This window comes from Epinephelus fuscoguttatus, linkage group LG1 (genome assembly GCF_011397635.1).
Source record: "Epinephelus fuscoguttatus linkage group LG1, E.fuscoguttatus.final_Chr_v1".
NCBI classification, from domain to species: Eukaryota; Metazoa; Chordata; class Actinopteri; order Perciformes; family Serranidae; genus Epinephelus; species Epinephelus fuscoguttatus.
Genome location: NC_064752.1, coordinates 33,810,754 through 33,825,430, shown reverse-complemented (window position 1 = coordinate 33,825,430; position 14,677 = coordinate 33,810,754). Strand labels below are relative to the sequence as shown.

General features: G+C 39.3%; 1 protein-coding gene across 2 annotated transcripts in view; it reads right to left on the bottom strand.

Annotated features, from left to right (window-relative positions):
* tacc1 (transforming, acidic coiled-coil containing protein 1) overlaps window positions 1-7,967 on the bottom strand; it is a 38,162-nt gene extending 30,195 nt beyond the window's left edge. Inside the window, exon 1 of one of the 2 annotated variants that reach the window (XM_049604480.1) lies at window positions 7,795-7,967. Coding sequence is in view for 1 of the 2 variants with exons in the window: in XM_049604398.1 (XP_049460355.1) it covers window positions 54-124 (71 nt within the window). In the remaining variant the exon portion in view is untranslated. Of the gene's footprint in view, window positions 1-53; window positions 247-7,794 lie in introns of those variants that run through there. The other variant, XM_049604398.1, reaches the window with a different exon arrangement.
* Between the last annotated feature and the right edge of the window lie 6,710 nt (window positions 7,968-14,677).

Below are 14,677 nucleotides of genomic sequence, written 5' to 3'. Positions count from 1 at the left end.
GCGACAGTCAATGTTTGCTGTGAAATAAGCATCAAACAGGTGATCTGACTCACGGGACGCTGTTGGAGTGACTCCTCAAGCTGGCTTGCTTGCTGCCTTTCCTCTGACTTACAGTGCCACCCATTTTGATCTTCCTTCTCGTCAGTCAGTAGATAGACTTTGCCACCAGTGTGTTTCCCTTAGCTTGCAGTCATACTCCCCTAAACTCCTCTGAGACCGTATCAGTGGTGCAACGCTTTCAGGTTTCGTCTCTCTTGACAGGTGGGCCCACCCTCAATCTCCTCCCTCCACTTCACTCCACTGACGAAGTAAACATTGAGCAGCTGATACTGTAGTGTAATAAAACTGGGAGGGATCAGCTTGTGTCCTGTTAGCCGCTTGTACTGGGTAGAAAGTCTCAGCCATAAAAAGATGTGGTGAGTCATGAGATAAAGTGGGAATTCATTCCTCTGTGAGGATGTGGCTCAAGGCTTTTGAGAGATCTGGCTTGACCAGTTCCTGACACTGCGAGAGCATTTAGAGGAACACTGTGCCACTGTTTCTTTCAAGTGCAGGCTCTTCATGATGTCATTTTGTCATAAGTTACACAAAGGGTGAAGTGATTTTAAGTAATTTAGGGCAAAATCAGCAGAATTTAGTTATTTTCATGGCCTGTTAAGTGAAAATGAACAGAATTTCTTCTGTTACTGAAGTGCATCTTTCCAGCTGTCAGCTGAAAACTGGAGTGCTGACACAAGTTGTGAAATCTGTGCAACAAAGATAGTGCCACTGCACATTCATCTTGCAGAGAGAATACACTTTGAATTGTATCACTGTGAGAAAATGTGACTATTCCTGAGGCAACTGTCGGGCAAGTGGGAACAAGTTCTCTTTTAGTTTGGAGGCGAAAGTGAATCAGGGTTATGTGACAGACTAGAAATAGGTTACAACTGTTCAATACTAGCTTCAGGCTGAATAGCAATAAAACATATGTAAAGTATAAAACATAAAATAAACAACTCGGGGTTAAGAGAGGGGAAAATGCTTTTACTATTTCACCACATCTGTATTTTAGGACCCAGAGTTTTAAAACTACTACTACTGTTTTTATAACCAACTGGAATTTTTACACAGTGGCTCAAACTTGCCACGGCAATGTCTGGCCCTCATAGTGACACCTTGTTTTCCACCCCTTCTAGCTTTGGGCTGCGAACAGGTCAGAGGTCAAGGAGCAAAGAAAGGTCATCCTCTTTTTTTCATACCACATGTCACAAAACATACATACATGCACTCCGTCACACACACTTGAGAAAAAAATCACTGTTGTGAGCTGCGTTTTAAAATAAGATCAAACAAAGGAGAGGGAGCGTCTCATGTCTGCAGATAACAGCGGTATGTTTTGACTGTGAATAGAGTGTTTCAGGTATTTAGATATTTACGTCCTCACTCGCAATCTTGATTGTTAAAATGAGTCAGAAGTTGTTAATGGAGGAAAAGCATTGTCTTGCTATAATTTGCACTTTCCATGTGAGGTTTAACATACAGTTCAAGATTCTTAACATTAAGTCTCAGGCCATTCTTAAAATAAAATGATAACGGTTATTATGATATGGTTACATTACACACTGTGTTGTGTCAGACTAATAAAGTGCACTAAAAGAGAGAAGACATTTAAATAACTAAACTGAATTATATTAAATAATTAAAGTAAATTTAATCAACTAAAATATATTTACTTAAAGAAAATTATATTAAATTACACAAAATGGACTGAATTAAAATAAATCTACTGAATTAAAGTTAACTAAAACAATTAAATTAAATCAGATAAAATCAGACTTTATTTATGAAACAAAGTAAAATGGGTGGAACAGTGTGCAGTGGTTAGCATTGTCACCTCACAGCAAGAGGGTTCCCAGTTTGAACCTGGGGTAGGGGAGCCCTTCTGTGCAAAGTTTGTTCTCCCTGTCTCTAATATGTGGGCTTTCTCTGGGTACTCCAGCTTCCTCCCACAGTCCAAAGACATGCAGGCTAGGTGAATATAGTAGTATAGGTGTGAATGGTTGTCTGTCTCTATGTGTCAGCCCTGTGATAGTCTGGTGACCTGTCCAGGGTGTACCCTGCTTCTCGCCCAGTGTCAGCAGGGATAGGCTCCAGCCCATCGTGACCCCATCACGATAAGCGGTTGCAGAAAATGGATGGATGGACAAAGTAAAATATCAGCTTTTTTGTGTGAGAAAATGTTCCTACCTCATCCTCTTATTATGTAATTATACATTTAGCCATACTCTTCAGATAATCAATCTGTGGCAGTGAAACTTTATTCAATTGGTGATTATTGGTCATTTAATATACACTTAATCAACTGTCAAATATGGTCTCTAAAATTCCTGTTTCTGAAGGAAGATTAACTCTTTGGTTGGGCGGCCCCAGGGATCAGAAATAGACTTTGTTCTGTTTTAAGGTGTCACGAACCAGAAGTTTGAAACTACAGTGTGACTGAATCATTTCTCACCCCACTCTGCCACCCTGTGGAGGCTGGGAAGGAAAAGTTGTCCAGACATGCAGATGCCATCAGTTGAAGCCTGACATCAACTGGTAGACAGTGAACACTACTACTAGAGTCTGTGTGCTGTAGACTTTGCCTGCTGTGTGTCACAGTGACCACACAGTAATAGTAAGAGAGCGACTCCTTCATCAACATCATTCATAGTTTCCCTGCGCGGGGCAGGATGTCATTCATTTCCATCATGGCCAAGGGCTGGGCTAGGCTCACTGAGGTCTGTAATTTAGGAAAATGCACGTCATAAATACAGTTCAGTTAGAGACGGTTTCACTTTTTAAAGACTTGAATTGCAGTTGCGTGCGTTCAGAGCCTGGCCGGTGTGTTGCATTGCTCGGTGCTGACCACGGCTTGTTGTACTTTGAACTGCCTGTCACAATGTGTTTATCAGAGCGAGTCAAACAGTTGTGTGGCAGAGTGAAGTTTTTGTGTTACATACAGTGTACACACAAACAGCCATGGGGTCATGTGAGCGATCACAGCCATTAAATGAAGACAATAGCTTTACAGACTCATGGGAGTCCTCTCTTTGTAGTCCACACCACTGCAGTGTGTCATGTGTCACTACTGCCAAAAGGTTTAAATGTGCTGCATGGATCAGGAGGTGAAACAGGAAATACAGTATACAGTGTGAAAAATCTGGATATATGATATTCCAAATAAAGGACGACACATGCATGGTATTGATTGTTAGGATGCCTCTGTGCTTTTTTACATGTTGCTATTGATGCAGTACAATACAAATTCCACCATGAGGAACGTTACATAACAATATGTGTTTCAGTTACACATGTTTCCAGTGGTGGAATATTACTAAGTACATTTACTTTAAAGTACATGTACTTTACTTGAGTATTTCTATTAGCCCATATGATGCTTTCTACTTCTGTTCCACTACATTTCAGAGGCAAATATTGTACTTTTACTCCACAACATTTATTTCACAGCTTTAGTTACTTTGGAGATTTAGATTTTTATTACAAAATATAAATCAGATAATAAACTATAATATATATATTATAAATGATACAATGGATTAATTATCCAGCAGTATATAAAGTAGCCTAATTTAGCCGCACCTTTTCCAGCTGCAGCATCAACATGATGCACACATAAATGCATCACTAATTATGATAAAGTAATAAATTCTGATTGTGAAATGGGCCATTCTGTACAATGAGTAGGGGAGAGTGGGGTATGATGAGACAATTTTTACTTGTGTTGACCTCTTTGCAAGAAAAAAAAATAGACAGAAATACAGTGAAAATATCTACCCATATTTTAAAATGTGTCCCATCAACCAACCATCTCGAGGTTAACTGACCATCTAACTTTGTAAGCATAATTAAAAAAACAAAAAAACAATTGACCTTTCCTTTTCCAAATAGTCTTATTTCTTTAAGCTGACTTAAACCACATAAAACCAACCAAATAATGTTTAATATTCCAGATCTTTTAATGTGTGCCATTGGTGAAACAATCTTAAAAACATGCTAAATGATGGTAGTCATCGAGATTAAAAGGAAAGCTACTGTAGTTTTGATGGGCAAAAAAGTAAATTATTTAATTTAAAAAATCTTGACAAAATGATGTAAGAGTCACATAAAAAATGAAATGTTTGGCAGAAAAAATTGACACGGATAGATTGTGGTGTGCCATGAACACCTATGAGAATATAATATAATTCATTCTATCAAGAAAGTGTTTTAAACTACACAAGATAAGTGAGCATTTGCTGACTCACTGAAACATGTTTCCTGCACACCCTACCTGCTAAAGTCCAGTTGTCCTTGACAGGAATGTTTGTTTCTGACATTGCAAATGCCAGTTCATGGCATTTCCTTGGACTAAGGCAAAGAAAAAAGTCAGCCTTTTTGATGAGGTCTGCAAACTCCTTCTCTGCAGCACCTCCTCTGTGAAGATCCACTTCCGCTGTTCCACTGTACCTCACTGTTTTTACTCCATTTACCTCCTTTTTAATGTACCTCTGCAGGGTTGACCTGTCAGTACTTTTGTCCTCTGTCACTGATGTGATATTCCAGCCTTGACATCAATGGCTGCTCTCTGCGTCTCTACAAGGGGTGTTGAGCCTCATTTGGTTCTTCTAATGTAGGTACTTGGCGTGATAGCTTTTCTACAATGTTTAACATATAATAAATCAAAGCAGCTGTGCAATACAATATTGAAATACCATTTTATACTTCAGCAACTGTATTTAACTTTAGTGCCTTAGCAAGACTAAGTTTGACCACTGGATTGATTTACTCCACAGCATTTGGCTCACTTTGCCCTATAGCTGCCATTTTGGAAAAAAATACCCAGTTTCGCAGTTCTAATCTCTGGCTAAAAGATTCAAGTGTTTCTTTATGATGGCGAATCACCAACATGTATAATACACATCTATAGACCTGGATAAATTTGCTTTAACAAAACAGTCATTATACCTCACATGCTGCAATGTTATGTCAGCAAGCACAAACAGGTTTTTTGTGTGTAAATTCCTACCTATAATAATCCCATATGCATCTCTTCATCACAGCCAGATCATGGATGTATTAGGAGACCTGGATACAGCATTGGCAGCAGGGGTCCTTTCATTCCTATAAAAGTTGCTCAGGGGCGCATGAAGCCAAAATCGCGCAATGTCCATGTTAGGGAAATTACCCAGATGATCAGTGCTGCTTCTACATTGTTCTGCTCATGGAGCAGGTTTACTAGAGACTTATGGCCATCCATCGTGGCCGGACAGGCCAAGTTCCACCGGTCAAGTGGTTGTCTTCCTGTTTAGTGTTCCGCTAACTTGAATGGGAATAAAATAATTTAATTTTGTGGCTCTTCTAGACTTTCCAAATGTTACTGGACCAAATGGATTAAATCTTGATAGTAGGATGGGTCATTTCACTGGGGTTGTGACACTCAAAAAATGTATCTATTGATTTATAGATGTCTTTATCCGAGTGTAAGTCTCTGGAAAAAAAACTTTTTGGGCCCAGTGGCATCACGTGATGGACCTCAGAAATTGCAGTATCACTGTTTGGCCACTATGAAAATTGGCTTCAAAGCCCAGCACACCTCGTAGGGGCCTGAGCCAGAATTAAATGACAAGTGCTTCCTAAATTTATGGTCACATGACAACAAATGTGCACAGTAGCCTAGAAAAAGTGGTACAGTTTAACAACTGGCTCATTTTACCCCACTCTCCCCTACTTTTACTGTTCATACTTTAAAGGTCTAGTGTGTAGGATTTAGTTGCATCTAGTGGTGAGATTGCAGATTGCATCCAACTGAAACTTCTCCCATGTCCCAAGTGTGTAGGAGAACTATGGTGGCTGAGAGATAAAACATGAATAGAGAGTTTGGTTTGTCCACTCTGGGCTACTGTAGAACAACATGGTGGACTCTATTGAAGAGGACCTGCTCGTATGTAGATTTAAATGCTAACTTAAATACAGCAATTCATATTTTCAGGTGATATCCCCCTAAATCCTACACACTGGACCTTTAACTATATTTGGGTAAGAGTTTGAATGCAGGACTTTAACTTGTAACAGAGGTTTTCGGTTTACACTGTAGTATTGCTTTGTTAAAAGATCTGAGTACTTCTTCCGCCACTGCTTGTCATTTCCCCCCAGCCAGACTCAACACACTTTCATTTCATTTTAGCCAGACCATGTCTGTCTGTCTGCCTGGGCCTGCAACTCTGTGTTATCGCAATCTCAGTCTGTGCCCGTGATCCCATTGAGAGGCATGAGACCAGAAGCGACACAAGTCTGAGAAACAGTCCTGTGTTGACTCAACTTCCCCCCACACTCCACTTCCGGCTCAGCCAGCCCTCCCAGCCACGTCCGTCCACACCGGTGCCTGAGCCACTATAAATCAGAACAGAGCACACAGGCACAAAACACACACGATTGCACTATTTCAAACTTTGTTTGTGATTCTTGGAAGGCAGTCAAAAAAGATTCGAGCACAAAGAATACACTTGTTGAGTGTGAATGCTCACGTGAGGAGAGGGGAAGTGAGGAAGTGGGGGGTTTAAATGCTTCCAAGAGTTCACAGGTCGTCCAGCATGATCTGTTTGGCTGAGAGGAAATTATCCTCATTCCAACTACATTCCAGCCTTAATATATTTTAATCATGAAGCCCCCTCTTTCAAAGTGGTCCTCTATATATTGGAAAATTAAATTACACTGTTTAGAAAAAAGAGGCCTCTTGACAAATCATTTTTGTGTAAAATAAAACTCATTATGTAATCCTAGTAAAGCTGTCATAAGGCTTCTGTTTGTGTATTTGAGGGGAATTTGACCCTTCCCATGTACGTCACACCATGTGTCTCAGTATAAATACCACATCCAGACCAAACTTCTTGTGCTCCAAACAGAATGGAAATTCCAAGGAAACTATGGCTTCCTCCCGGCAAGTGACTCAGTCAGAGCTGCTGTTGAATGTCTTCCACTCTTGGCCTTTTCTGCTCGCAGCCCGGGTCCTCTGGGTGTGCCTCCCTGTGACCTCATCTTCTCAGAAAATCCTCCAGAAACCTCGGCAGCACGGTTGCTCACATGATGCAGCCTCCATGCAAGTTGTCCATAACAACAAACCGGTCAATTTATAGACTAAACATCTTACTTTGCTAATGACAACAACAGCACCGGTGGTTGTGCCGGTGCCTGTTCATTCGACCAGAGCATCATCCAGAGTGTGTTAATATGTGTGTGTGTGTGTATGTGTGTGTGTGTGTGTGTGTAGACGAGCATCCTGTTTACAGCCTGTTACTGTTGACAACTAACACAAACCAAACTTTCAGTCTCAATCTCATTATTCTTGCCAAAAGTTCTTTCCATTCAAATATTTATGACTCATTCTTCCTCCAGGATAAAACTCTTCCAGTAACCTGCCTGTGACTGTACGTCTCCACAAGAGCACACAAGCACTGAGCAGCTCCACACATCACACCCACCACAAACTGCTGGGTCGACTAGCAAGGGGAATTATAGATTTGTGAAAAGAGGCTTTGTGTTCATGCAAAAGACAATAGCTCCCACATGGCAGCAGGACTTTTAAACCAGACACAGCACATTCAGTGAGTCATCTGGCGTACTGTACAGAAAGTCAGCAGATCAATACCAGAAAACACACAGTGAACTAAAGCAAACACACATTGTACTCAGAGCACACAGTGGTACAAGTAACGGGGCACCTGACAGGCAGGAAGGCTGGCTGTCACACTTTGAGTTTCAGAGTGTAAATCATACCTCGGCTTCTCTGAGGGGACTGACGGGCTGTGACGGATCTGCTGGGTGGTTTGCGTCCTTCACAACAGAGTGGATGGAAAAGTCCTTGGTCAGTGACAGCGGTCCTTTAAGGGAGTCTGTGCTCTGACTGCTGTCGGAGTTGCCGCTCTCTGAGTGAAAATACTTGTTCTCTCTGCGTGGCGGGGCTTAGTCCATGTGGCTGGATGGGAAATGGGAAATGAACTTTCTGGGCAAAGAGCCAAGAGCAGAGTGGGTTTTAAAGACACAGCAGTTTCAGTGCTATATAAGGTTTAGTCATACTTTACTCTGTGTAAGGTCCAAAGAAAGACATTTTCAGCTGCTGTATTTATCAGCTCCATACATACTGCTGAGTTCATTTCCACTGTTACTTATGCATAATTATTTTACTTATGCTTCAAGGAGCACTTAGCATTTCAATAGTCATACTATTTAAATTCAAACCAATATCACAGCTTCAAACTAATGATTTTAATGGCTGAAATCTACTTTAATCACAAAACTCATGCAAACACCTACAGAGTTTCCCTCTTCCAATGGTGGGAAGTAACTACAGTACAATTTTAAGGTGTGTCACAAACCAGCCTAAAGTCAGTGACAAAAACAGTGAATTACACATGAGATAAACTTAAAGGGTAACTGTGGTATTTTTCAACCTGGACCCTGTTTTTTTTAAACTGGCCCAGTATTGAGTGGATGGGCAGCAGGCTGCACGAGTGAAACAGGCGGCAATGTAATCACTTGGGGAACTGCACACCCTCAATGTACGTCCACTAAAAATGCTAATTCCCTTCTTTTTTTTTAGGTGTATGACAGCAGTACGGAAATGATTCTTAGAGATAGACCTCTGTGTTAAAGAGTAAGATCCTTTTTGTGTGACCGGAAACAGCACTGAAATTGCTATCGCTAAACCTACCAGACTTTTAGCATGTATAGAGGCAGCATATTTTCACATCTAATTAGATGCATACAGGTTTATTTCAACCAAACCAGAGTTGGTAATTGTTGGAACAGAGAAAAGACAAACCAAGATGGCTTTTGTGAGTTTTATTTTACTTCTGTGGACTTTTAATGAAGTGTGTTTTATGATGATAAAAGGGCTGTTTATTTCAATGGAGTCTGGTGGGTTTGGTGATGACAATTTCTAGGCTGTTTCTAGTTGAACAACAAGGATCTTACTCTTAAAGAAAAAGGTTTGTCTCTGTAGGGACCCTTTCCATTATGTTGCCAGACACTTAGAATAACAATCTGAGCCTCTCAGTGGCAAAAACAAACACTTGTAGTGGACGTATATCGACATTGCACAATTGCCCCAAGTGGTTACATTGCAGCCTGTTTCGCTACTGCCAGCTGTAGTGTTCTTACTCAATACTGGACCAATTTCAAAAACCGTTGTTGCCATTAGTTACTTGGACACAAACACATGAGAAAATTGAAATATACTGAAGTTACCCTTTAAAAGCAAATTAAGATTATTGTGACAGAACAATCACAATACTTAATCAGGCAGGTCAGCAATGAATGCAGTATTTACTTCACTTTATTATGATTATTTTTATTTTACCAAATTCCAACTTATTTTTTACTTTGTTATTTATTTACAATTATTATAAATTGTATTTTTTTTTCCACCTAAAAATTTGGTGTTGGATTTTGTATCATGCTTATGTTATGGTATGGTCTTTGTCTTTTTATCTTTATTATATGGTTAAGTGAGTTTGTATCATGGAGAACAAAGTACATGTGTATGAAATGATTAAATAAATAAAAAGTAGTTAAAAGAAGAATGCAGCATCTGGAGTGCAATGTGTGACTGATATAAACAAGACACAACATCTTAACAGAACCAGCTGGTGGAGGCCTGGGAGGAAGAGCGAAGAGAGAATTTAGAGATGAAGGCACTTAAAATAGGCCTGGTTTACTCAGGTGCAGGCAGTTTCCTGCTGTCCGTCTCTACTCTGCCCACCAACTCCTGAGTCAGGCAGCCAAACCAACCAGCAACAGGCAGGGCGGAGGGACATCACAGGTACTTTACTTGCGTATTTCCATTTACAGCTACTTTGTACTTCGACTCTACTACAATCCACAGGCAAATATTATAAGTTTTACTTTACTATATTTAGTTACTAGCTATTTTACTGCAAATTCAGATTATTACTACAAAATACACATTATCATGAGACAAGACTAACAAGCGACCAAGCAGTATATAAAGTATTCAATTCAGCCCCATCTTTACCAGCTGCAACATTAAAATGGTGTACTGATAATCCAATAATATAATATACATAATTCTGAAAGGGGTATTCTGCACATTGAGTACTATTACTTACGTTAAAGGGGAACACCACCTAAATTAAGCATTCCAGTATGTTATTTCCATGGCAGAAAGGTTCAATCAATATTTGTGAATATGAGCATCTCTCTCCCAAAGCCAAAGTCTCAAACTTTTCATGTCATCAGGTATAAAGTCTGGAGCTGCTCCATAGACAGTCGACGAGAGACTGATTTTGTGGACCCAAAGAAAGTTTGTTTTCTTTTTGTTATACCCAAATGAGCTTTATTCTATTGTAACGTTCTTAGTATTGAAGTAGCAGATGTACGCGTATACTGCTGCTCTCAGCGTCATAGCTACATCTCTCCCAATTTATGCTGAAGAGCAGCTCCTGTCTTTATACCCTACAGTATGACATCACAAAGTTGACTTAAAGCACTCTATTTTTTGGATTTGGGAGAAAGTTGTTCATGTTTACTAATATTTTTGGACTGTCTTAGACTGTGGGAATCACATGTATGAATGAATTTTTGAATTGGTCATAATGCTAAAACTTTTTAAGTTTTACTTAAGCAACAGTTTAAATGCAGAGCTTTTACTTGTAATAGAGTACTTCTTCACTGTTACTGCTTTGTTATGTGAGAGTACTTTTTCCACCCTCTTCGGTGATCTCTTCACTCATCATAGCTACTCTGAAACGGGACAAACTCAGTGGGTGGTCTGTGATTTTAGTAACTAATAAAAAATTTCAATGAAAATGAGATTTAAATGTGCATAATAAATCAAATTAAAGGAAACATCTGTTCAGTTGTCACGAATCAGTTGTCACTGTTGAGCTGTCTTTTTGTAGTGCCTGTTTAAAGTTTGGTAGTTTGGTAACATAAATTTGAGAGTTTTGTCCATTACAGTGATGGTTATGACCACATACTTACACAAGAATAATTACACTATACATAACAAAAGCAGTCAAGAGCTGTAAATAAGTGAGCTGGTGTCTCCCTCTAGTGGTTGATCCTGAGAAGACAACTGCAGCAAGTGGCTCTGCTACACATCTGCCTGCTGCTGCTACCTGAAACTCTGTGCATCATATAGTGTACCATTGAAAAATAAATACAATAAGAAACAGGTTTTCTTTATCAAATAGGATCATCTGTTTTTTAATATAATTTTAAGCGAGCAGTGTGTAAGATGTAGGAGGGCTTAGTGGCATCTATTGGAGAGGATTGCAGATTGCAATCAGCTGAAACTTCTCCAGGTTATAATTCCTTCAGTGTTCATTGTTCAGGAGGTTTTTACCTGGAGCTGAATTATCCAATGTGGTCTCCTCCTCTCCAAAACAAACGGATCTGGTAATATAAATCACTAAAAACACAGAATAAAGCAGTTTCATGTTACAAATCAGTGTCATGTTAAAAAAAACAGTATCTACATGAGAATAATATCTAAAAGAAACGAGGGAAACTTCTCAGAGGCTGTTTGTATCATTAATCATCATTATGTGTTTGCTTTCAGGAAACACATGACATCACCTCTCCGGCCCCAGGGAGGCAAATCTGATAATGACTTTGTACCAAAAACTCATCACATACTCAGACAAACCAGCAGCGAGCAGCATCACACAGAGGCACTGCAGCTGTCATAGCCACCAGGCCAATTTAACAGTCCACCAAAGAACTGTGTGGTTTCCATCTCAATATGTGATGAGATCATTTTCTCTTCTGCTGCTTCCTTTTCACTATGGATTAACAGGCTGGACTTGATCATTTATGCATCCTCTCCAAACCTCCTTTTATTCCCACCGTAGCCTGGCAACAAGCTACTGGATAATATGCACAGACACAGCTTCATTTCACCACTTCAAGGTGCATGATGAGGTGATACAAAGGGCTTAGTCAAATCTAAATGTCATGTGTTTCTCACAGTGATTGTGTACCGATGGTAGGTGGTGTGTTTGTTAATAACTCAAGGTGAATTCTCGAATATCTACCCTGCGTCTTAGTCTGATGGATCTCAGCCTTTTTGAAGATCCAAGGTTCATTATCACAGTCACATAGTTTCATTCATGGTGTGATGTTTTTTCTCTTTGTTCATAAACCACAGACCAAATCTGATACATGGACATGTACGCATTTTGTCTACAAAGTCACAGCTGTGTAAAATCAGTGAAAGGACAACATACAATAACTACACAACCAATTAATAAGGGGCTAAGCCTAGTTTCTCCATCAGCTTTTCTCTGAGTGATGGGATCCTGAACATGCTAAATTCTGCCAGAGTCAGAACAGTTTTGGTTGTCTCACTTGAGAGATTTCTGTTTTGCCTTGTTTTTCTCTGAGCGCCTCTCACTGGTTCGAGGTGGGCGGATTTAGTGCTCTCTCTCAGGAAAGTCTTCGCTGCATGCTGATAAACAGAGGAGACACTCAGCTTTACTCTGCAAAAATGACGAGAAAGAGGCTGCTGAACTGAATGCACTGCCAAGAGGTGCGTTCCAAATCCATGCACAACAAGTACCCATAGGAGTGCAAAACAAAGAAAGAAATGAAAGGTGCTGAATTAAAAAAACTGCAAATACCCAGATCAATCATGTTACAGGTGTTATTGACAGAATATTGGGGCAGATCCATCGTACAGGGCAGAGTCATGTTCACACACACAAAAATGTACAGTATTTTTACAAACATTTTAAGTGGCATTAGACAAGGTTTTGCTTTGGACAGTGTAATGGCTATAGAATAATGACACCATCAGCATTTAGACTGGTTTCCTGTAAGCTTCACCTTAACTACACACAATCTCCCAGGAAAAAGGAAGTGTGTCAATCATTGCACAACCAAAACAGAAAGAGCTGTGCTTTTGTTTTCACCAGCACCTATCCGCAATTAGCAATTAGTAGAAATGGCAGATGGTTGACTAACAGAAGAAACTGTGGAAACTCTACCACACCAAAAAAAAGACCCCCATTGCTAGGAGGAATATGGAAAGTGATCTGGCTGTCTTTGGGATGGTGGCGCCATTAGATTTTATGTAGGTGTTTATGTGTTTGCAGTATTAGAAAAAGGTGATGACACATATTCTGTGACAGCTGGTGGTATGTTGGGTTAGTGTCAGTTAAATCAGATCAAACCACACTCACACTGTCCTGATGGCGCAGCAAAAACCAAATTGCAGTATGCAAAACATGCAGATCAAAGATTTCTGACATAGATGCAACAATTTCCAAGTTCTCTGACATTTGAAGTTGCACAAAGAACAGTAAATTGAGGCAAATAGTTAGCAATGCTCAGCTAGCATTAGCTTAGCAGCTAAGTAACTTTTTCACGAACTTGTTTTAACAAATAAATGCATATTTAAAAAAGCATTCATGAGGGCATCATAAAGAATGTGGTGACAGAGACATTTGCTTGTTTTTCTTGAGAGGCCACTATGTTTGAATAGTCGTTGTTTAATTGTAGATTTTTGTATTATATGTTGTATTTGTTGCATTTTAAACATGTTTTGATTGGCTGCTACCTTGGCCAGGTCTCTCAGTGGGACTTCCTGGTTAAATAAAGGTTATAGAAATATAATAAAAATTTTAGTTGTAGCCATCTTGGTGTTTTGGTGCCAGATGTGACCATATTTGGATGAGAGGGTGGAGCTGTGGATGAGGATTGGATTTGACTGAGAAGCAGCCCGCCCTTAATTATGCATAACTTTACGTCTTGATAAAGATGTAAACAGGTTAGTTATGTAAGAATTCACCCACTGTACAGCTGTCATGAATGTTGAAATTAGTTATAGAGATCAACCCACAAAAATTCAATTCACAAAAAACTCTAAAAAAAACCCCACCATAGAATATTTTTTCTTTACAAAATAGATAACAAATATTTTAAGTGTTTAAACTCTTTCTAATATTAAATCTATTGAGGCTTTAGGAAGGTCTACTGATGATGTTCACCTGGTCTTTGAATCCTGTGTTTCACCAAGTGGGATCTGGAATTGATAAAATCAGTATATTAACTGAACAAGTTATAACATGTATTAGAAGGTGTGTTACATGACAGCATGTTACACTGCTGTCAGCCAACAGAGGGCAGGAGTGCTGAGTTTTAAAGTGATGATGTTAATTTATGAATCTCACAGTCTGCACTTATCAGAGAAATGTTCAAGCCGAGGGTCCATATCTGCTGAACTCCTGGGGCTGAAACTAGTGGAACACTTTGAGTTCGCTGTTGAGTTCCTGGAAATCTTTCACAGGTACAAAATTCAGACGAGTGTAGAAAAGATGAACAATTAATGCAGCACTTGTTGCAATATAACACAACACAAGTTTAGATGGAGTATTAGATTTATTCATGAGTAGCAATCTCACTAGTAATATTGCTATCAGCTTAACTAATACTGTAGTTGTTGCATAACAACAAAAGAGCTTTAAAAAAAAAATCAAAAAAGATCTTTAAATAGCATGCTACAAAGTGTATTGGATTTAAAAAGTAACACTCGTGTCAGAATCAGGAGTGATCAGCAAGTGTTTATGAAATCAAATTCAAGATTATTTTCAAAATGATTTTGATCAGCCAAAATAGTTCATGTTTCTCTCTTTTGCTT